Below are 23,258 nucleotides of genomic sequence, written 5' to 3'. Positions count from 1 at the left end.
ACAAATGCCGGAAGGTATACAGAACTTTGTGGGTGCTCAGTAAATATTAAACAATCAATTTTATCTTTCATCTGCAAAATGGGGTGAGTAATGCTGACTTGTCTCACAGAATTTCATGTGAGAAATAATAAATGAGAACAAAGCACTTTTTAGATAATGAAGTAATTCGAATAATCTGCTTTAATAGGTCTGAGGTCTAGCTAGATGATGCAAGAATGAAGCATCTTTTAAAATTATTACATCTGTGAAATGCAGCAGTCTTTTCATCTGTTTAAGAAGAAACAGTCATTATCCTTGCTTATCACCAAAAAGTCAGCATGAATAATTTCTGTGCAAATGAAATTTTTCATGTGGTTTTAGCATTTATCACTTTTAACAAAATGCAGCTTTTATCTTTACCTGATATCAAAATGGAATCATATCTTGATTTAAACAGTTTAATGAGGCATTCCATCAGCATTATACTACTCTGTGCAAAGAAAATGCTTTTTGAAATGACTGATAAGCTGCACAAATGAGAAAATGGTAAATTTAATAATCCTCCTACTCAAAAAATAATAACAATTCAGCAACTGTTACTAAGGAAAATGAAGTATTACTTCTAGTTTCTTAGACTCTTCCACAGTATGTTCTTTTTATATTTTATGTTCAATAACTAATATGTGTTATATTTTACAGTGTTTCAACAGAAGACAGCCAGAGGACAATCTGATGGTGACAAGTTCCATGGTCCTAAGAAACCAGGTACTGACATTTCAGTTTATTGAAATAATCTCTAAGAGTTAGAGAAGTCTTATGAATACTAAGGTCTCCTGGTATAGAAGTAAATAATTGTGTACTTGATTGATTTTACTCTTAAATCAGTGTCTTACCCAAATATAATTTTTCCATAATAAGAGTAATGTAATAAAATTATTTTAATTAACAAAGGCAAGAAATAGCCTTGTAAGGATGTTTGTGATGAAAGTTGATGATATTGTTTGTTAGCAGGGCTCTAGAAAGGTCAAGTAAGACAAATTCTCCAACATGCCCCAGAGACATCAGGAGAGGAGCCTCTGGAACTGAACTTGACAGGAAGGCAAACAGATGATTGATTCCCCAACAAAGGGGGCCAGCATGGGTTTTCTGAACACTACATTGAACTGCAATCAAACATGATAGCCTCTTCTCACTATTCTCTTGCCTTTGGCAGTTGATCCAACATGTTTTAAGCACTTATTTTCCATGCAGAGGAGAGTTGAACACCATTGCTACAGAAAAGTCTCACATAGGAGGAATTCTTTCCTCTTGCTCTATAAGGCAGTTCCCTGACTCATTTGGTTCCTACTGACAAGAGAGCCACTAGTAGGTTATTTATTATGATTTTGTCTGATACTAAGGCTGTGATAAAAGCTCAAACATGAAAAACATAAAAGGTGGCACAGGTGGAGGTTAACACTGGCTGCCTCTGATAATCGATGAGCTTGTACAGGTGCGTTTAACCTCACCCCACTTTTGCAGGAACTTCACTCCTTGAAATCGTTACCTCTAAATTACTGAGAAAGGTGGTAAAATAATACCAGGAAGTTATTTCACAGCAGCCACTAGCCCACACAGTCAGTCTCTTTTTGTGACTTTAAGAAAATGGCGAGGTACTGATTACACCAACTTCTAACTTCCACTGAGCTATTACATCCATGGACTTGCTTCTGGGATGACATGGATCATCCTCCAAACAAAAGTGTGTCCTTAAGTGAGTGACCTTCACTCATCACTTCAAGAAGCATTTCTCACAGCATCAAGGTTGTACGTACATCATTCTTCCAATTAAACACATGGTGTTTCAATACAGCACATGATGAACCTGAACTTCCAGTCTCCCATGAATCACTTGGAAATATTTCTTACAAATTTCCAGGCAAAAAACCCTCTCCTATTTGACAATTTTTCACTTCTAGTGATTTCTTATTTTGAGGGAAAGATCTATCTTAAGTCTGCTATTATCCTCCCACTGTGCCTTTCACATTCTCAAGACATAAATGCAGAATTCCATGTGAGATCACTGTACAATTATGATCAAACAGTTATTGAAGAATTAAAGTAGAGACTATTACTCCTATCTGGACACTCTATATATTTCACAGAGTGTTAGAAAGAGTAAAGAAAGGGGATGCTTTAAGCTCTTTGGAAGGAAGTGTCCTGGAAGCATTTTTAATAAATTACTCAAGTGTCATTTTTTAATTAAATTAGGTTGGAATTAAGGGAAAGATGTAAAGAAGGCCACAGGACATGAAGGAAGGTGACAAGTAGCAAGTGTAATGAAGGGATGCTTCAGAGCCTGATCTTACCCATCATCCTCTGGGTGTCCCACAGACAGCACCCTAAGGAAAGGCAGCCAATGTTTTCAAAGCCTAAAAGAGACCGATTATTCTTCTACCATATGCATGGAAACAACAGTCCCTTCTGCACTTAGAAAAAAAAAGGGGAGGAAATAATGATGAAAGGAAACGAGAACCTAAGTTATAAAATATTTTATTGGATTAGCATCTATCCATATCTTATTATTTACTTTCCTCCATCAAGATCAATGAGCACTAGATTTTTTAACTCTTGGGGGTTAGGATAACTGAAAAATTTAATCAAATTTTTGTGTGAATTTATCTATCTCGAGGTATTTCTATCCAATTATTGATGATATTTTTGATTGGTCACCTTAGACCATTTCCCCTAGATTCCTTTAACCATGGACATCAATAATTTAGCAGAATAGAAAAGAATATTCTTCTTTCTGCAGGGACTAGAGGAACATTAAATTTTATGAATTTTTTAAGCCCTTCTTGATGATGGCAATATATAGGGAAATCAGAATCTAGCATGAGAAAAAAGATAATTAAGAATAATTGAGAAGATTTGGAAATTAAAAAATTAAGTCCCTAGTGGACTTACTCTGTCCAATCATTTTTCTATAAATCTTTTCAGATATTTATGACCATCAAGACCATGAGACATACTAGGCAGTCAAAAGTGCTTATTTCAGAGTTCCTGTTGTGGTTCAGCAGTAGTGAGCCTGACTGGTATCCAGGAAGATGAGGGTTTGATCCCTGGCCTTGCTCAGTGGGATAAGGATCAGGCATTGCTGTGAGCTATGGTGTAGGTCACATAATGCGACTTGGATCTGGTGTGGCTGTGGCTGTGGCTCTGACGTAGGCTGGCAGCTGCAGCTCTGATTCAACCCCTAGCCTGGAAACTTCCATGTGCAGGTGCAGGTGCAGCCCTGAAAAAAATAAGACCAAAAAAAAAAAAAAAAGGAAAAAAAAACCCCAAACTGCTTATGCCTAAATATGAACATTAGTCAAATATCTTGCAATTTCATGGTATAACAGGAAAAGCAATACATATTTCACCAATGATAACTTCTTTATTTGGTAGAAAACAAACAAAAAGCCCTCTTATGAAGTGTTTTTCAGAGTCAAGATTTTTTTAAAGGGACTGGATAGGTTCTCTAAAGTTTAAAGAAATTATTCAATTATTTCACTACATGCTGGAAGGAAAAGGGATAATGAGAGCCAACTATTTTCCCACTGAAAGTATAGATGCCCCATGTTGAAGACCGCCAAGGGATTGACAGGAAGTTACATTATTGCTAAGTCAAGGAATTTTCCTGAGGAACAGAAAAAAATTAATTGGCACCACTTCCATGGAAACTCAACAGATTTCTTCAACTCAATTTTCACATCTTGAAAAAATATAAGAAAAATGCTGAGGACTTTGGATCACAGATAAAAGTTTCCATCAAAATACAGTTTTAAAATCAGTCTTTCCAAGTTGGTTTTAAAATTAGAAAAATTTTAAATCAGTGCCAGAGTGGTGTCCCCAGAATATGCTGCTACCACACCTCTACCCACTTCCCAAAATTGAGCCCACACAGAGCAGTCAAGGGTTTGTTCTTCAGCGTGGCAAATCAGAGAACTGAATTTTGTCCATGGGTTTGGAGTTGATCAGAGTTTTGATGTGTGAGTCCTGTTAACCAAGCTTATAGAGAACTGATTTATAAGTCCCAATTCAAATCTATTAAATCTGTCCTATGGGAAGATTCCTTGCCAGTGACTAGAATGCTGGCATTCATTAGACCCTTGCCAAGTAATAAAGTTTCTATAAAATAAAACTAGTAATTAGAAGACTCCTGGTGAACATGATCAAGTCAAAGGGTACTGGAGTAATATAAGGGCCTCAAGGACATAGAAATAACTGCTTAATTTTCCCTGCCTCACACAGTCAGGGTCAAGATTATTATTATAGTCCAGGGTCAAGATTGCTCATGTCTTCCAGAACCATAACAACTTTTTTCTCTCTTTTATAACTTTTTCTTGGACTAGGCCAAGGGGCCTTTTCTATCTTCAGCAGAATCACCCCCATTTCATTAACATAGTCTTACCTCAGATATGACCCAACAGGGAGGTTTAGCATTCTTAGCATTCTTAACTGCCTCTCTGTGATCATGGGTTACGGCCCCAGGTATGCTCGGTATGCTCAGCTGCACAGGGAAAAGATGAATCTCATGAAGCATGGGTTGTTGTTGTCACCCTTAGGAGAAAAACTGTTTCCTTGAGGGATAGGGTTTGTGGGGGTCAAGAGGAGAACGCCCATCCTAACCAACTGCCTATACCAGTGACTCTCAATCCAAGATAAACATAAGAATTATTTGCAGATCCTGCTGTATAGCACAGGAAACTATATCTAGCCACTTATGATGGAACATGATGGAGGATAATGTGAGAAAAAGAATGTATATATATGTGCGACTGGGTCACTTGGCTGTACAGTAAAAATCGACAGAACACTGTAAGCCAACTATAATGGAAAAAATAAAAATCATTTTAAATTTTTTTAAAAAAGAATTATTTGCAGAGCTTCTAGCATGCCTAAGTCTTACCTTAGACATGGACTGTAAGTGGAACACATGAGAACAGAAATGAGCTATAATAATAATAATCTCAAACCAACACACACACACACAAAATCTAACCAAAAGAAACTGTTTCAAAGGTCATACTGTGGTCAAAATCTCACCTCTAAGTATGTAGATTTTAAAAACAATATGCACAAAATAACTTCAATTTTTCGCCATTTTTAACCTCGCTTAAATCCATGTCTCATGTAAAAATTCAAATCTCCAGCCACTCCCTATTATATTATTGTACCATTTGCTATAAATGACTTTTGATATTATCATTTGTTATCATGTGCTCCACATTGTTTTTTTATATTTGAGACACATTTCTCTGAACTCATAGTTCTATCAGAAGTGGGAAAATAGAAGATGTATCAAGAGAATCATGCTATCAATAAAAACAAAAGAGAAAATATTTACTTTTGATAATAAAGACTATTCAGATGTGTTTAACAAGCAGACACTGAATCTTCTCTGCTCAGTAATTATCTATCTGGCTCCTGTAGGCTTATGAGTTTGCAACCTCTGGTATAGACTCTGCCCACTAATTCTTCAAGCAGACTGCAAAATCATCACTGGCTGGTCTTTTCTGGGGGGTGTGCATGCTCTTGGGAAAGGTACAGTCAGGGAACATAATCTTGTATGAGCTAAGCTCAGTGCTGCAGCAGTCTGAGGAATGTTAGGTACTAGAATTTTCTGTTAAGTAGGAGACCTGGGGAAATGTGCATGGTGTTACCTTTATATGAGGAAAAGAGAATGCTCATCCCTAACATATTTTTATCAGGCTACTTTTGCCAGTACTTGATATATTAAAAATAAAAGAAGGGAAATTATCAAAATGTGGTTATTTGTACTCCATAAAAGAATAATGGCTTCAGTTCTCTTTTTTAGTATAACTTACATTTCCATTTGCCGTATTGTTCATGGTTTCGGTTTGTTTTGGGAGGGGTTTTGTATGTTTGTTTCATTGTTGTTGTTGTTAAAACCATACCTGGAAAACTTTGTGTCATAGCTAAGCTCTTGTCAAAAATGATGATGTGTCAATAGCTCACAGAGGCCTCTCAGAAACGCTTACAAAAGAAAGGCATCAAAAAGGTTGAATTCTTAGTAGAAACAAAGACTGGGGAAAAAATAATGCTAGACTATGGGACTGATTCCAATTAATTCTAAGGTTGAAAAATGTCCCTCCATACTTTACTATATGTACAATATTTATTTATTATTTTTAAAGATTTTTATTTTTTCCATTATAGTTGGTTTACAGTGTTCTGTCAATTTTCTACTATACAGAAAAGTGACCCAGTCACACATACATATATACATTCTTTTTCTCACATTATCATGCTCCATCATAAGTGACTAGATATAGTCCCCAGTTCTATACAGCAGGATCTCATTGCTTATCCATTCCAAAGGCAGTAGTTTGCATCTATTAACCTCAGACTACCAGTCCATTCTACTCCCTCTCCCTACCCCTCGGCAACCACAAGTCTGTTCTCCAAGTCCATGAGTTTCTTTTCTATGGAAAGGTTTATTTGTCCTATATATTAGATTCCAGATATAAGCAATATCATATGGTATTTGTCTTTCTCACTTATTTCATTTAGTGTGTGGGTCTCTAGTTCCATCCAGGTTGCTGCAAATGGCATTATTTTATTCTTTTTAATGGCTGAGTATTATTCCATTGTGTGTATATGTACCACATCTTCTTAATCCATTCATCTGTCGATGGACATTTAGGTTGTCTCCATGTCTTGGCTATTGTGAATAGTGCTGCAATGAACATACAGGTGCATGTGTCTTTTTCAAGGAAAGTTTTGTCTGGATATATGCCCATGAGTGGGATTGCTGGGTCATATGGTAGTTCTATATTTAGTTTTCTGAGGTACCTCCATACTGTTTTCCATAGTGGTTGTTCCAGTTTACATTCCCACCAACAGGGTAGGAGGGTTCCCTTTTCTCCACACCCCCTCCAGCATTTGCTCCTTGTGGACTTATTAATGATGGCCATTCTGACTGGTGGAAGGTGGTATCTCATAGTAGGTTTGATTTGCATTTCTCTAATAATCAGTGATGTTGAGCATGCTTGTTGGCCATCTGTATACCTTCTTTGGAGAAAAGTCTATTCAGTTCTTTTGCCTGTTTTTCAATTGTATTGTTGGGTTTTTTTGCTGCTGAGTTGTATAAGTTGTTTGTATATTTTAGAGATTAAGCCCTTGTCAGTTGAACTATTTGAAATTATTTTCTTTCATTCTGTAGGTTGTCTTTTGTTTTTTTAATTGTTTCCTTTGCTGTGCAAAAGCTTGTCATTTTGATTAGGTACCATTGGTTTATTTTTGCTTTAATTTCTGTGCCTTGGGAGACTGACCTAAGAAAACATTTATTATATGTATAGTATTTATATGGTTAAAATTTTACTAGATACACAATTTTGCATCCTACTTTGTACTTGTCCTTATGTAATAAGCACACTCTGTTTTGAAAATGGTTATTTAAATTACTATTATTTTTAATGATTACTTAATATTTATTAAGTAAATAGGTCATATTTTCAATTCCTTACTGTTAGGCAGTCAAGTTGTTACCTTTCAAATTTTCAGGAAAAAATATTCTTCTAGTCAGTTACTCGGTAATAGAAAGAATTTTAATGAAAAGCTCAATTTGCTTCCTTTCCTAATCTGGAGATTCATATGTTCACCACATGGGTTCCTTGATGTTTATATGACCAATATTTGATCAAATAGAAAATCTTGTAAAGAAAAACTGATCCAAAAAGAACTAAAACTTTAGAAACTATAGGTTGCCTGGAAGTATTTACAATGAGAGACCAAGAGTATGCAGTATCAGCAACTAGCAGTCCGACAAATGCTTTTCAATGAAAATTCTAACTCTTATGAAAATAAACTAATAATAAATATAAAATTAGGGGAGAAAGGAAAAAACCCTTCCACCCCTCATAAAATAGTAATCTAAATGCGGTAAAGCAGTTTTTCACAGCCTTCCACAAATTACAGGTGGCATGTTTTGGTTTGATTAGTCTGCCCTTAGGAGGAAAGGTGGTAAAATACCTAATCATTTTTCTTTGCAACTAGTCATGCCTAATGGTAATTTATCAAGACAATTTGTTTTAATATTTGTAGTGTGAGATAATAATAAAAAACAGATGTATGCAAAATTAATCTACCTGTAAACAACCCATTTTCAGGGCTCAGTCCATCTAGAACTTCTGTTACTCCTAAATTTTTTTTTGTTCTCTCTATGCAACAGTGCAAAACTAAACCCTTTCCCCACCAAAAAAAAAAAAAAAAAAAAAAGCCATCTTATATTTTCACAACTAAATTTTGAAATATGAAGGGATAATTGAAATGACTTATTAAAAGAATGCACTATTTTTTAAATTCAGCTAAACCTGCATATATAGCAAACTAAAGTGGTACCATTTTCTGGGAAGGCTTTGCTTGAGGTAACGTCTACAAAAGCAGAAAATCCAGCCGCATGGGTATTTGAGATAAAAATGGATTCACACATAGGCGAATGGATGACAGAAGTGAGGTGCTAGTTAAATGGCATAGCTGTTAAATGACAGTGCTAAACCTCCACACTCTGGCAGGAACGGCACATAGAATTCTACTGCAAACTGCATCTCACGAATTGAATTGGAGTGTGGAGGCCTGTAAAAAGAAAATGGTATAAGATGCAAGATCTCAATTGTTATCTGTGCTTTTGGCTGCTGAACCACTGAGCCCTATGACTGACTTTTGCTTCTCCAGTTCCCCTGGGATTTCATGCTCTGCCATCCCTGAAGGAAAAGATTCAGAGTATAGAATCTGTTGACATCTTGTTAGTTCTGAGGGAATAGGACTTCTGAGGAGAAAAGACAAGCCAGGAAAGCCCTGGTGGAAATCATAATGATTGGCCATGGAGCAGTTTTATGTGCATGTGAAGCTTTACAGAAAGGAACCCTCTGTGTGTGTGTGTGTGTGTGTGTCCCTTTTCCAAGATTCCCTGTTGGAATCTCAAAACTGAAAGAAACACGAGAAGTCATTCCAAGACCGCCCCAAGGCTCAAGTTCCCTTCAAGTACTTAAAACCTTCCATCAAGTACTTGAACTTCTCATTTCCAGACTAAGCAATCCTAACACTATCAATGAATCTTTATTACTATAGAATTTGAATCTGCTCCCCATTTCCCAAATCCTTGTCAGTCTGGTCTAGATACAGTCTAGTTGATCTGTTTCTTTCTTGAAAAAGAGCTCCCAGTAGTGAACAGTTTCTACCAATTTACTCACTACTAACCTGCCTACCCCTTGGCAGGACTACCTCTTCTCTTCCTGGAGACTCTGGGCACATTTATATTTGATATGCATGAAGATGTGTGTCACCAATGAGTTACCCAGTCGCTGCTGAGTTAATGCAATAAGCATGTTGGACTTAATAGAATATGTTAATGAGAGGGTACAAACTCAAATGAGTTCTGCAGCCAGGCTGGTAGTACAAGTGTGATGTCATCCAGAGACTACAAGGAGTGACAGAGACTGGGGTAGCCTGGAGAGTACAGAGTCCCTAAAAGCGTGCAGCTTCACATGTGTCTTTAAGCACAGTGTGGACAAACAGAACACAGACTTCACCATGGTCTGCGACTTGTTCTCACTCTACCTCATGCCAGTGTCTGGTGTGGCGTCAGCAGCCACATGTGGGACATCAGACCATCCAATGTTCTGATGGTGCCAAGCAAATAATACATGGCGTGCTCCAAAAGAAACTCTTTTGGAAAGGAGGTAGTTCATTACAAAGCATCCAGCAATTATTTATTTCAAATCTTTCAGGAATAAATCGTCAAGTGATCCTAAACCTCTTGTGACATTTGGATGTTGATTGAGAACTCTTTTTCTCAAGGCCAGAGAGATTATGTTGATTCCATAAATATTTATTAGTAATATGTCAACTGAAAAAGTGCACAACCTAAAAGCTGAGAGTTATGTTTTATTCGGTAGAATTTCTGAAAGCTTCAGGCCTGAGACATATCTCAGATAACTCTGAGAAGCTGCTCTGAAGAGGCAAAGGATTGGGAGGAGCTGGGATACACAGTTTTTGCACCAAAGATCAAGCAGTCATAGAACAACAAAAATTTTTATTTAATAAAAGAAAACTGGACCTCTCAAGTTGATGAATTTAGTGCTTTTCTGTGTATGGGAAGATGTAAGAGTCTGGACTCACTGAAGTCATCCCTTTGATATGCATCTCAGCTGTCGGGGCCAGTCTCCTGTGTTTTCTCATCCTGAGTTTCCTCAGGGTCAGGGATGGTGGGGGTGGCTGTAGTCCTAGAATTCAATGGCGGGCATTATGTTTCCATCCCAAAGTCCCTCAGTGCTCACTGTCTAGGATGGCTGTAGTGGCTGATGACTGCAACATCCTTTGTTTACTGAGAAGCCTGGTGGCATTTTTAGTTCACAAATAATAGTGTTACCTTTTATTTAGCTTACTATAGGCAAGCCCTATGCTGAATGTTTTGTGTACCTAGTCAAAAGTAATCTTCACAAAAGAACATGAAATTGGAGTTCCCATCATGGCGCAGCAGAAATGAATCCGACTAAGAACCATGAGGGTTCGATCCCTGGCCCTGCTCAGTGGGTGAAGGATCTGGCATTGCCATGAGCTCTGGTGTAGTGAACTTCCATATGCTACACCTGCAGTCCTAAAAAAAACAAACAAACAAAAAAAACCAAAAAGCAAAAACAAACAAATAATTATACTGATTTATTCTGTAACTGCTCATAGGTTAGCTAGAACAAGATACTCAAACTCCTTATTTCTTAGAGTGCTTTTTTTTCCAGCTGTCATATATTGACTTGTTAAAAATCCTTCCCTCATAATGTAGACAGAGCCCGGATGGAGAGTCAAGCCTTTTCCACCGTAAGGAACTGCCTTGCTGCTGGACAGGAGGAACTCATCCTCCTGCAAGAGAAAGTCAAGAATGGGAAACTCTCTATGGATGAAGCCCTGGAGAAATTCAAACAGTGGCAGATGGGAAAGACTGGTCTGGAAACAATTCAGCAGGTAATACTGACCCCAATCCCTTCTCGAACATGCCATCACTTTCAGAGCTCCTAGCCTGTTTTTAAATGTTTAGTCCTAACAAGAAATACAGGTAACTGTTCTTTTGTTTTTAGAGATTTAAACTGCCAAGTGAAAATCTTACAATATCCAGATTTCATGTTTACAAATCATTGATGAACTCAATGCTGAGACCAAGTATATCAGAGCTGAGACCTAATCAATTTATAAGACTGTTCATAGAGAAGTGAATATTTTATGAATCTCATTCCTAAAATTAAGGTAAAGCATCTTTACAGAAACGTGCTCAGAATTCTGAAGAATGTATTATGTAGGCCAGACTTAAAGGGAACAAGAAAATGACTGAAACTATATCAGACAATAGTCCTAAGTAAAATTTAATAAGGTTTATCTTCTCTCCCCTTAACCTTTGGAAAAGAATATATATGTGTGTGTGTGTGTGTGTGTGTGTGTGTGTGTGTGTGTGTGTGTGTGTGTGTGTCAGGATCTGCATATGTATAAATATGTATCTCAGTATTTGCATATGTATACACACACATATACATATGTGTTAGAATTTACAGAGGAATTATAACAAGAGTATTAACTCCAGATAAGCTTGTCTTCTATAAACATGATTTACATCCCAAGAGGGGATTGGAATAGGGGTTTCCAAAAGGAAAATGAAAGCAAAATATACTATACACATCCCGGGTTTTCCCAGTGAGGATATCAGGACTGTATTCTGTCTATCCAGTAGGCCTTCCCAGTCACCCAAAATATCACCAGATTTTTTTTTCTTCTCATCACAGGAAGCCCTAGTACTTTGGAAGCCAGGTCTCTAGCAACTGTTTGATTAAACACAATTCATTAGCTACATTAGGCCAAAGTATAAATAATCATCAACAGCTTAATATGCCAGCTTTCCCAAGGAGTCACTTTTATTTAAAAATAATGCTTCAGGAGCTCCCTTTGTGGCTCAGTGGTTAACAAACCCGAATGGCATCCATGAGGATGCAGGTTCAATCCCTGGCCTTGCTCAGTGGGTTGGGGATCCGGCATTGAGGTGAGCTGTGATGTAGGTCTCAGACGCAGCTTGGATCCCACGTTGCTAACATGGGCTGGCGGCTACAGCTCCAACTGGACCCCTAGCCTGGGAACCTCCATATGCTGTGGGTGTGGCCCTAAAGAAAAAGACAAAATAATAATAATAATAAAATAAAATAATGCTTCAGGAAACATTCGTAAACAACAAAGAAATGATTCACAATGATGTTTCAAGCAACATGGCATATAGGCAGGAGATCGTTTAGGCAAGGGGACTTCCTCAATACATCTGAGACCACATGCCTTGTCAGAAATCACTGATCTCTAAGGATAGCTCTTATTGAGGTTTGGTGGCTAGACCTGGTCCAGATTTTGCAAGGGCAGAATCTGGTCCTGGTCAAGTTGAACAAGGGCAATTGTTTTGGCAAACAAATGCTAAGAATGCTGATGGCGGAGTTCTGTAACAGATCCTTGTTCATGGTTAGAAATACAGCCTTGCTTCTCAGTCCATGCCATTGCCATCACCATCAAACAGCCTTGTCTCCCAAAATGGGCAAAATGTGCTTAAGTGCAGACCTAGAAATCACATTCCTAGAAATTCTAGAAAATAAGTTATATATGTTTTGTTGAAGTAAGTCAGTTGTGCTTCATTTTCCTTAGACCCCCTCAATAATAGCGTTTACGACTTAAAGTAATACAACATTCTTGGAAGTGATGTTACTAGTTGCTTTATTAAACCTTTTGTTGTTTCTAGTTTATTTGTGTATTTATATTCAATACTGTTTTAGAAAGAATTTAAGGTGGTCTGTACTCAGCTACTTTGAGACTCATGTGGCTTATTGAATATATAGGATAACAGGATAAAGAATATGGTTAGCACTTACGCAAAATGCAAAAAAAAAAAATTAATTGACCTGTAAATGCGAGGACAAGCTCTACGAGGGCTTTCTGTAAGAGCCCAAAATTTGTGACTCTGAAGACTGTTGGGGGAATCAGTCAGAGCTTTTCTCTTTCTTTCCCCGCTTTATTGAGGTATAGTTGACTTAAAAACGTGTAAATTTAGTGTACAGCAGGTTGACTTGATACACTTGATTTGATATATTGCAAAATTATTACCACCATAGCATTATCTAACACCCCCATCGTGTCACAAAATTACCACTTCTTGTGACAAAAACACATGATATTAACTCTCTTACCAACTTTCAAGTTGCTGTATTATGTACATATGTATGTGTATAAAATAATACAGTACATGAGATTCCCCAAACTTTTTTGTCTTATAACTGGAAGTTTGTCCCCTTTGACCAGCATCAACATCTCCCCATTTCTTCCAATCCTTAGCACCCAATAACCACCATTAATCTCTGTTTCTATGAATTTGGCTTTTTTAGATTTCATACATAAGTGTGATCATACACTTTGTCTTTCCCTATCTGATTTAACTTTCCATGATGCACTCAAGATCCATGCATGTTGTCACAAATTGCAAGATTTTCTCCTTTCTCATGGTTGAATAATATCATATATATATATATATATACCATTTATCCAGTCACTTGTTGAATGATTCTTAGTTTCTACCTCTTGGATATTGTGAATAATGCTGTGATGAACATGATGTGCAGATAGTTCTTTGAGATCCTGATTTTATTTCCTTTGAATAAATACCCAGAAGTAGGATTGCTGAATCATATGATGGTACTATTTTTAATGTTTTGAGGAAACTTCATACTGATTTTGCTCACGGCTATGCCAATATGCATTTCCACCAACACTGCACAAGGCTTCCCTTTTCCCCATTATCTCTTACCTCTTGTCTTTTTGATGATACTCATTCTCCAAGTTCTGAGGTGATATCTCAGTATGGTTTTGATTTTCATTTCCCTGAGGATTAGTATTATTGAGAATTTTTCATGTATCTGTTGGCCATTTTTATGTCTTCTTTGAGAAATGTTTATTCAGTTACTCTGCCCATTTTTTAATCAGATTATTTGGGTTTTTTGCTCTTGAGTTGAATGAGTTCTTTATATATTTTAGAATTAACTCATTATCAGATATATGATTTGCATATATTTTCTCTCAATCTATAGGGTGCCTTTGCATTTTGTCTTTGCCTTTGTCTTTTTGCTGTGTAGAAACATTTTAGTCTGATGTGGTCCCAATTGTTTATTTTTGCTTTTGTTGCTTGTGGTTTTGCTGTCATATCCAAAATAGCATGGTAAGAGAGCTTTTTCCCTGTGTTTTTTCAGTCAGTCCTTAACATAAGGGCCTGATCAAAAGTCAGAACAACAAAAAATGAATGTTCTCTGTTTTCCCAACATACACACACACACACACACGTCCCCATACACTTTTCAATATTACTCTTGTAGTTTACAAAAATATTCATCTGTACCTGAGGATAGTAATTATCAGAGGTAGCTGCGAAGGTATGTTATTACTGACAGAGGTATTATCCTAGGAAAACAAGAGAGGAAATGGCCAGAGTTAATAGTAGAAGTGTTTCTAGAATAATGTAGACTCGTGTAGAATCCCTGAAGTTGAAGGTGAGATGGTTGAGAAAACCTTGTCTTTAGCTCTCCTCACTCCTGCTCACAGTCGCTGAGTCCCTAAAGAAGAGTGTTTGCTCTATTCATAGGAAAGGATTTTTAAGGAAATGAAAAAAAACTATTTAGGAAAAGTGATTTATAAGTTTCAGGGGCAACCCTTAGGAAAAAGGTCACTCTTAGGTTCTCTTCTAAAAGCAGATTTATTAAACATTAGCTTGTTTTAACTTTCAGTTAAAAAGATAATAGGTATTCAATGTAGAATACCCGGAAAGCCAAGAAAGTTCCCAAACGAGCTAAGATAGGAAATTCAGTTATGCATCATTTGCTCCCAAGTCTCTAGTTCGTCAAAGGAATGTCTAAGAAGGAATGTGCCCCATGGAGACAGGCAGCAGCAAACCAGCGTTATGTTGCCCTCCTGCTTTTGGACACCAGAAGCCAAAGTAGATGCCTCAGGTGTTAGACTGGAAAAACAGCTCCCAAAAGAATTGAGCTCTGGGTTCCCAACCTGACTCTATCACTTTTAAGTGTGTGATTTGGGAAAGTTATTTGATCTCTCTGTACCTCACTTTGCATATCTATAAAATGAGGACTTTTTTTGTTTTCTTGGCTTTTTAGGGCCACACCAATGGCATATGGAGGTTCCCAGGCTAGGGGTTGAATCAAAGCTGTAGCCACTGGCCTATGCAACAGCCACAGCCATGCCAGATCCAAGCCATGTATGTGAACTACACCACAGCTCACAGCAACACCAGATCCTTAGCCTGCTGAGCAAGGCCAGGGATCGAACCTGCATCCTCGTGGATACTAGTCAGACTCATTTCCTCTGAGCCAGGCCAGGAACTCCGACTTGACGTTTTTATTCACTTCATGAAGTAGTGAGAATTAAGTAAGTTAAAGTATCAAGGACATTGTAAGTACCAAATTAGCACTAAGTAGTAGTGGGGGTACTGGTCATAGTAGTTGAAGTCTTCCTCTGATCCAAGACAAATTTGTAAATCTTGACTTCCGTTTCCTGGGTTTGTTCTCTCATTAAGGAAAAACTACGCCAACTACGAGATTGCATTATTGGGAAAAGGCCAGAAGAAGAAAATGTCTACAGTAAGTAAAATCTGACAGTAAGTAAAATGATGAAGCAGAAAATGCAAAGATGGTGGAGTGGAACGAGCCTGAGTGCAAATCTCTACTCCATCACTTCTGAGTGCTTCAACTGGAAAGTGTCTTAAACATTGGTACCCTCATTCCTTGTCTGTGAAACAGAAATAATTATACATATATCTGGAAGAGGTTGTGCAAGTTAGTGTGTAAAATACTTTTCACCTTCTCTGGCCCATAATGGACCTTCAGTAAAGGATAGTTACTTCCTTTTCTTTGATGTCTATGTAAGTTGCAAATAATTCTGCTCCAGTTTTTTTTTTTTTTTTTGTATGAGCCATTATATAGGGTATTAAATTATTAAAAACTCACATTTCTTAATAAGGTAGCATATTCTCAATATAGTCAGTTCTCACAGTTGTCTATACATGGATCATTTTAAACTGTAACTCTCAAGTTGCCTTCTCCTGAAGCTAGCATGTTTCTTGGCAATGCAGATTCCTCTTACTAGTAATTAACATTTTCTCCCAGCAGTGGGAAAAACACTCATTTTAATGTTAACACAAGCCAAACATTATTAAGATGGCAAATCTTCTCCAAAGATAAACAACACATTCTAAAACTGAAAATAAATTATGTTTCACTGTTTGACCACTCTGGCCCCAACTACCCACCCCTGCACAAATGATTAAAAACTAACAATCACTAGAAAAGCTTGAAATCTTCCATCTCTTCCATTTTCAATAATATTGCTTAGCTTTTAGCTAGTATTTCATGCTAAAATTCACCATCTTAAAATTCATTTTATTTTTATATTATTGGGTTATCTACTTTTCCATAGACAATTCTTTAAGGTCTCTTAGAAATGTTTTCTAAAACAGAAACATACTTTCTGAAATAATTAAGGTCACAAACACAAGACTAATTTACAAATAGCTGAGTTCTGCAGACTTCCATTCTAACATAGAAAAAGACTGAAATTTTAACAATGTCTAAAATTACAAAATAGGTAAATAATTTTACTAAGGTACATTAAGCAGTAGTAGACTATTTACTATACACTTAATATTCTATTAATAACCCTTTAAGATAGGCATCAGTCCTAATTTGTAAATAAGGAAACTGAGAATCTGTGAAACTAAGAAGCTCCAGGACACACAGAGAATTCAACTGCCTGTGAAAACCAAAACCTACACTCATCAAAGGAATATTATAGAATCCAGAATATACAAAATATTATCTTTTTTGTCCCCAATCATGTTTTTTTAAAATGAAAGTACAAATTTTAAAATATAATTTATAGAAAAGAAAAAGAAAGCCATCAATTAAAACTGAACCTGAGATGATCCTGTTGTTGACCTTAGCAGACAATGACTTTAAATTATGAACATACTTAAATTAATGAAAAAATATGGTGGTTTTAAAGAGTGAATATTAAATCTCAGCAGAAAAACTGAAACTACCTAAAAGAACCAAATGGAAATGTGTAGGAACTAAAATTATAATAAAAGAAATGAAAAATCTAGCAGAAGAGCTTATCACCAGAGCAGATATAGCAAAGTCAGAGTTAATGAACTTAGGGACAGATCAATGTAAATTATCCAATACGATGAACAGAGAGAGAGAGAGAGAGAGACTTTAAAAATGATTGGCACCTCAGAGGCATGTAGGACAATAAAACACTGTTTAGCGTGCCAGTGATTCAAAGTCCCAAAGGAGAAAAGTATGAGTTTGGGGCAAAACACTTTAAAAGAAGCAATGGTCAAATACTTCCCAAATTTAATGTAAACTGCCTCAATACTGTTCCAAGAAATTAAAAAAACTACAGTTAGCATAACTGTTAAGAGAACTACATCTGTGCAACTTGTACTCAAACTCTTTCAAGCCAAGATAAAGAGATATTCTTGAAAGCAGCCAGAGAAAAATGATACATTACATATAAAGGGAAAAGGATAAGCATATTCCATATTCACTAATTTCTTATCAGAAACGTATAAGACTAAAGTGTAATCATATCTTTAAAGGGAAAAAATAAAAAAATGACCTCTTAGAATTTTATATCCAGGGAAAATATTCTTCAAAAATTTGTTGAAATATAGACATTTTTGGATAATTGGAATCAGAGAATTCAAAGAGAACAAGATTGTATTATAAGAAATGTTAAAGAATGTCATACAAGATGAAGAGGTTATTAAACAGAAACCCAGATCCACACGAAGAAATAAAGAACACTAAAAAGTTTACCAAGCGGATAGGTAAAAAAAATATTGTTTTCTTTCATCTCATAAATTACTTCAAAGACAACTATTTAAAGCAAAATAAAAATACTTAAGTTGGGGATTACAACATATGAAGAAGGAAAAGATGTTAAAACAATTATGCAAATATAAAATGTGCAGATAAAAAGTGAAAACAATTATGCAAATGCAAAAGGTGCAGATAAAAAGTGAAAACAATTATACAAATACAGAAAGTGCAGATCAATGGGATTACATGGTTGCAAAATTTTTATATGATGAAGCTCCAAGTATGGGATATGAAGAATCAGGTATAAATAAGAAGAAAGGATAAGGTAGGAAAGATGAAGTGTCAAGTGTAAGATACGAAGCATGAGGAGGTACACTATTACCTCTAAATAGACTCTAAGTTAGCAATGCATATTTTAGTTATAAAATCAAGACGGATAGATAGATAGGTAGGTAGGTAGATAGATAGATAGATAGATAGATAGATAGATAGATAGATAGAGAAGGAGCGAGACAGACAGACAGGGAAACTAATAGAGGAAGTAAAATGGAGCACTAAAAAGCTATTGATTCATCAAAAAAATAAAGCAAGAAAGTAGCAAAAGAGGAACATAAAGTGAATTAGTAAAGAACCAAGAACAGGGGAAGGACCCAGATGGTGGAGGAGTAAGATGTTGTGCTCACCTTCTCCCACAAATACATCAAAAAACACATCTACATGTAAAACAATTTGCCCAGAACATCTACTGAATGCTGGCAGAACTCGAACTTCCAAAAAGGGCAAAAAACTCTCAACATAACAGGGTAAAACGAAAGAAAAAGAGAGAGAAAAGGAATCAGGATGGGATTAGCATTCCTGAGAAGGAGCTGTGAAAGAGAAAAGGAACCCACACCCTGGGAAGCCACCTAACCAACCACATGATCAGCTGATATGGAGGGACCTCAAAGTCACCAAGCAAAGTGCGGCAGCTGGAGTGAGGAGGGCAAAGTAGAGTGAGAGCTGCATAGATCATCTGCACCACCACTCTGGGCAGCACAACCTGAGACACTCAGGCAGGGGCTGGGCACTGAGTCTCAGGCTCTGGAGGTCAGTTCCAGGAGAAGACTAGGGTTAGCTATGTGGAGACACCCTGAGGGGTTAAGGAGTAGTGTGCCACAGGCTGGGAAGCAGTGAGCTATGGACTGGGGAGTAAAACACCATAGCCGAGGGAACCCCACAGGAGGTCTGGGCCCACAGGAAAGCAAGGTGCCATTGTTGGAGAGGGTATGAGGAGACGGAGCAGACTGTCATAGTGATTTCCTTGCCCACGCATGGGCTCTCAGAGTGTGGGATGCCTCTGGCTCAGGCTACAGGTAGCAAAAAGCCTCAGGCTATGGGAGACTGGGTGCTTCCTGTACAGGCTATGGGTGGCTGGGCAGCAGAGGGCTAAGTGCAACATGGTCTATAGATGGCAGGGACAAACCAAAGTAGTCATCTCAGAAACCAGAGGGAGGCATGGCCTACCACCACTAGAGGTCTGTGAATAGTCTACACCTGTGACACCAGTCACCTTGGAGATCAGCAAAACAGGGCACTGCAACCAAGTACCACCTGTTGTTGCTTTCACTCCCCTGGGAACATACCCACCCTGCTGCTACCAATGCCAAATGCTCCAGGCAGCGCCCAAATGCTCCAGGCAGTGCCCAGATGCTTGATCATTGTCCCTTCCCAAGACCCTGCAACCAGGAGCAGTCTGTACAGCAACTCCTGCCTGGGCTAAGTGGGATGGGGTGTTTCTTACATGGTCTATAGGTAGCTGGGACAGACCACTGCAGTTATCTCTGACTCCAGAGGTGGGCGTGGCAGGCCACCACTAGGGGTCCATGAGCAGGCACCACTTGCAGCCCCAATTACCTCAGAGGGCAAAACAGAGGAGGGCATTGAGACTGAATACCACTTGTTGCTCTCATTCTCCTGGGAACATACCCGCCCTGCTGCTGCCACTACCAAATGCTCTGGGCAGCACCCACATGCTTGATCACCATCATTTCCAAGGACCCTGCACCTAGGAGCACCATGGCAGCACCTCCTGTGTGGGATAAGTGGGATGGGGTGCTTCTTGCATGGTCTACAGGTGGCAGGGGCAAACAACCATAGCTATCACTGACTCCAGTGGCCCACTGCCACTAGGGGTCCCTGAACAGGCACCACCTAGAGCCCCAATCACCTCAGAGGGCACCACATAGGAGTGCATTGCAACTGAACACTACTTGGTGTTGCTCTCACTCCCCTGGAAACTCACCCTGTCGCTGACACTACCAAATGCCCTGGGCACCTCTTAAATTGACCTACGGCTCATTACCACTTCTCAGGGCCATGCAACCAGGAGTAGCCTGTACCACCTTTCTGCAAGTCTTTGATACTGTTAAGAGCCCAGCAACCAGGCACTGACTACTACCCCTACCCATTGCCTCATTCTCCCTGGAACAACACTCAGCACCCTGGGGATTACAGCCTGCTTGCACCAAAGAATGAGACAGCAAATATCCAAACTCCCATGCCAAAAATAAATAGTAACCCCCCACAAAATACAGAGGGGTGCTCTTGCATAGAAGTAGCCTTCCAAGACTTCAGTTTGGCTTCCCTAAACTCACAGAAAAAGAAAAACATAAGCAAGATGAAGGAGCTTGGGAATCTTTCCCAGTTAAAAGAACAGGAGAATTCACTAAAGCAGTCAACAATGATACAGACCTCTGCAGTCTGATAATCACTGAGTTCAAAAGAGAGGTATTGAAAATACTAAAGGAATTAAGGCTGAATATCAAGGAATTAAGAGCAAATATAAACAGTTTTGCACATTAATTTAGAAAGGAACTAAAAAATATAAGGGCGAACATAGAAAAATTAGACAATTCATTTTTCAGTTGATTCTATTCTATGAGAGGCAAACTGAGCTAAGGGCACAAAAGGGCAGAATGAATAATGCAGATGAATGAATTAGTGACTTGGAAAATAGAATAATGGAAATCATGCAATCAGGACAGCAGACATAAAACCAAATGAAAATACACAAAAGCAATATAAGAGTTCTATTAGATAATATAACACAGGTAAATCTATGCATAATAGGAATTCCAGAAGGAAAAGAAAAAGAAAAAGAGGATTGAAAATATATTTGAAGAAATTATGGCTGACAAGTTTCCAAATCTAAAGGAAACAGAGATCAAGATACAGGAAGCACAGAGAGCCCCAAACAAGTTGAACCCAAATAGGCCCACACCAAGACATATTATAATAAAAATGGCAAAAGTAAAAGAGAGAATTCTAATGACAGCAAGAGAAAAACAAAGCATTAATTATAAGGGAACACCATTGGCTGATTTCTCCACAGAAACACTACAGGCCAGAAGAGAGTGGCAAGATATATTCAAGCTCTAAAAGGAAAAAATTTGCAGCTTAGATTACTCTACCCGACAAGAATATCATTTAAAATAGAAGGGGAAATTAAGAATTTCTCCAACAAACAAAAGCTAAAAGAGTACAGCAATGCTAAACCCATTCTAAAAGAAATCCAGAAAGGGCTTCTCTAAATGAAAGAAGAGGAAGAACTAGGATGAAAGACATCACAATTAAGCCAGCATACAGAACTAAAAGAAAAAAAAAAAGATGTTAAAAAAGGACTTCAAAATCATAGAATGTGGAGAAGGAAAATAAGAAAATATAGACTCTTTTAAAAAAAAATAATGTGTTTGAGCCTATAAGACTATCAGGCTAAGGCAAGCAGATATAGGAAGGGGTTAACATACTTAAAAAACAGGGCAACCACAAATCAAAACCAAACATTACATTCACAAAAACCAGAAACAAATGTACACGAGCATAAAATAAGTAGAAATCATTCAACCAAAAAAACAAAGGAACAAAGGATAAACATAGAATCATCAGAAAAACAAGGTTTAAAATGACAATAAATACATATTTATCAATAATTACCTTAAATGTCAATGGACTGAATGCTCCAGTCAAAAGACACAGAGTGGCAGACTGGATAAAAAGGCAAAAACCTACAATCTGCTGTCTACAAGAGACTCACCTTAGGGCAAAGGACACATATAGATTGAAAGTGAGCAGATGGGAAAAGATATGTCATGCCAATGGACAAGACAGGAAAGCAGGAGTTGCCATATTCTTATCAGGCAAAATAGACTTTAAAATGAAGGCCATAAAGACAAAGAAGGACACTATTTAATGGTGAAAGGATCCATACCAGGAGAGGATATTACAATCATCAATATATATGCCCCTAATATAGGAGTACCCAGATACCTACAACAAATACTAACAGATATAAAAGGAAAAATTGATGGGAATTCAATAATGGTAGGAGACTTTAACACTCCACTCACATCAATGGACAGATCCTCTAGATAGAAAATCAGTAAGACAACAGAGATCCTAAATGACACAATAGAAAAGTTAGATTAATTGACATTTTCAAGATATTATATCCAAAAAAATCAGAATATACATTCTTCTCAAGTGCACATGGAACATTCTCAAGGATTGATCACAAACTGGGGCTCAAAACTAACTGCAACAAGAGTATAGAAAGTATTTCAAGTATCTTCTCTGACCACAATGGCATGAAACTAGAAATAAACCATAGGAAAGAAATGAGAAAAAACTAACTACATGGAGACTAAATAACATGCTACTAAGAAACCAGTGGGTCAAGGAGGAAATCAAGAAGGAAATTAAAAAATACCTTGAGACAAATAATAATGAAGACACAACCACTCAAAATCTGTGGGATTCCACAAAAGCAGTGCTCAGAGGGAAATTCATAGCGATACAGACCTTCCTCAAAAGAGAAGAAAAATCTCAAATCGACAACTTAACCCTCCACCTAAATGAATTAGAAAAAGAACAAACAAAACCTAAAGTCAGCAAAAGGAAGGAAATCATAAAGATCAGAGGGGAAATCAATAAAATAGAGATTCAAAAAAACAATAGAAAAAAATGAATAAAACTAAGAGCTGGTTCTTTGAAAAGAAACAAAATTGAGAAACCTCTGGCCAGACTCACCGAGAAAAGGAGAGAAAAATATTCAAATAAAATAAGAAATGAAAAAGGAGGAATCACAACAGATGCTGCATAAATACAAAATACCACAAGAGAATACTATGAACATTTATATGCCAACAAATTTGACAACCTAGAAGAAATGGACAACTTTCTGGAGACTTACAGCCCACCAAAACTGAACCAAGAAGAAAGAGATCAACTAAACAGACCGATCACTAGAAATGAAATTGAATATGTAATAAAAACACTCCCTACAAATAAAAGCCAAGGACC

The 23,258-nt window shown here is 37.4% G+C and overlaps 1 protein-coding gene across 6 annotated transcripts in view; it reads left to right on the top strand.

The window, feature by feature from the left end:
• BANK1 (B cell scaffold protein with ankyrin repeats 1) overlaps positions 1-23,258 on the top strand; it is a 546,413-nt gene that overhangs the window by 514,029 nt on the left and 9,126 nt on the right. For 4 of the 6 annotated variants that reach the window (XM_084973318.1, XM_084973315.1, XM_021101719.2 and 1 more), the window contains 3 exons: positions 679-744; positions 10,808-10,986; positions 15,617-15,680. In XM_084973318.1, coding sequence (XP_084829444.1) covers positions 679-744; positions 10,808-10,986; positions 15,617-15,680 — 309 coding nt within the window. Of the gene's footprint in view, positions 1-678; positions 745-10,807; positions 11,446-11,488; positions 12,244-15,616; positions 15,681-23,258 lie in introns of those variants that run through there. The other 2 variants (XR_014813316.1, XR_014813317.1) reach the window with 1 other exon arrangement.

This window comes from Sus scrofa, chromosome 8, assembly GCF_054392235.1.
Source record: "Sus scrofa isolate SSC_HxYL_T2T_F1_AM1 chromosome 8, Sscrofa_HxYL_maternal_Yorkshire_Landrace_v2.0, whole genome shotgun sequence".
Classification (NCBI taxonomy): Eukaryota; Metazoa; Chordata; class Mammalia; order Artiodactyla; family Suidae; genus Sus; species Sus scrofa.
The sequence above is the reverse complement of the archived record's forward strand: the minus strand, read 5'-3'. Positions and strand labels throughout refer to the sequence as shown.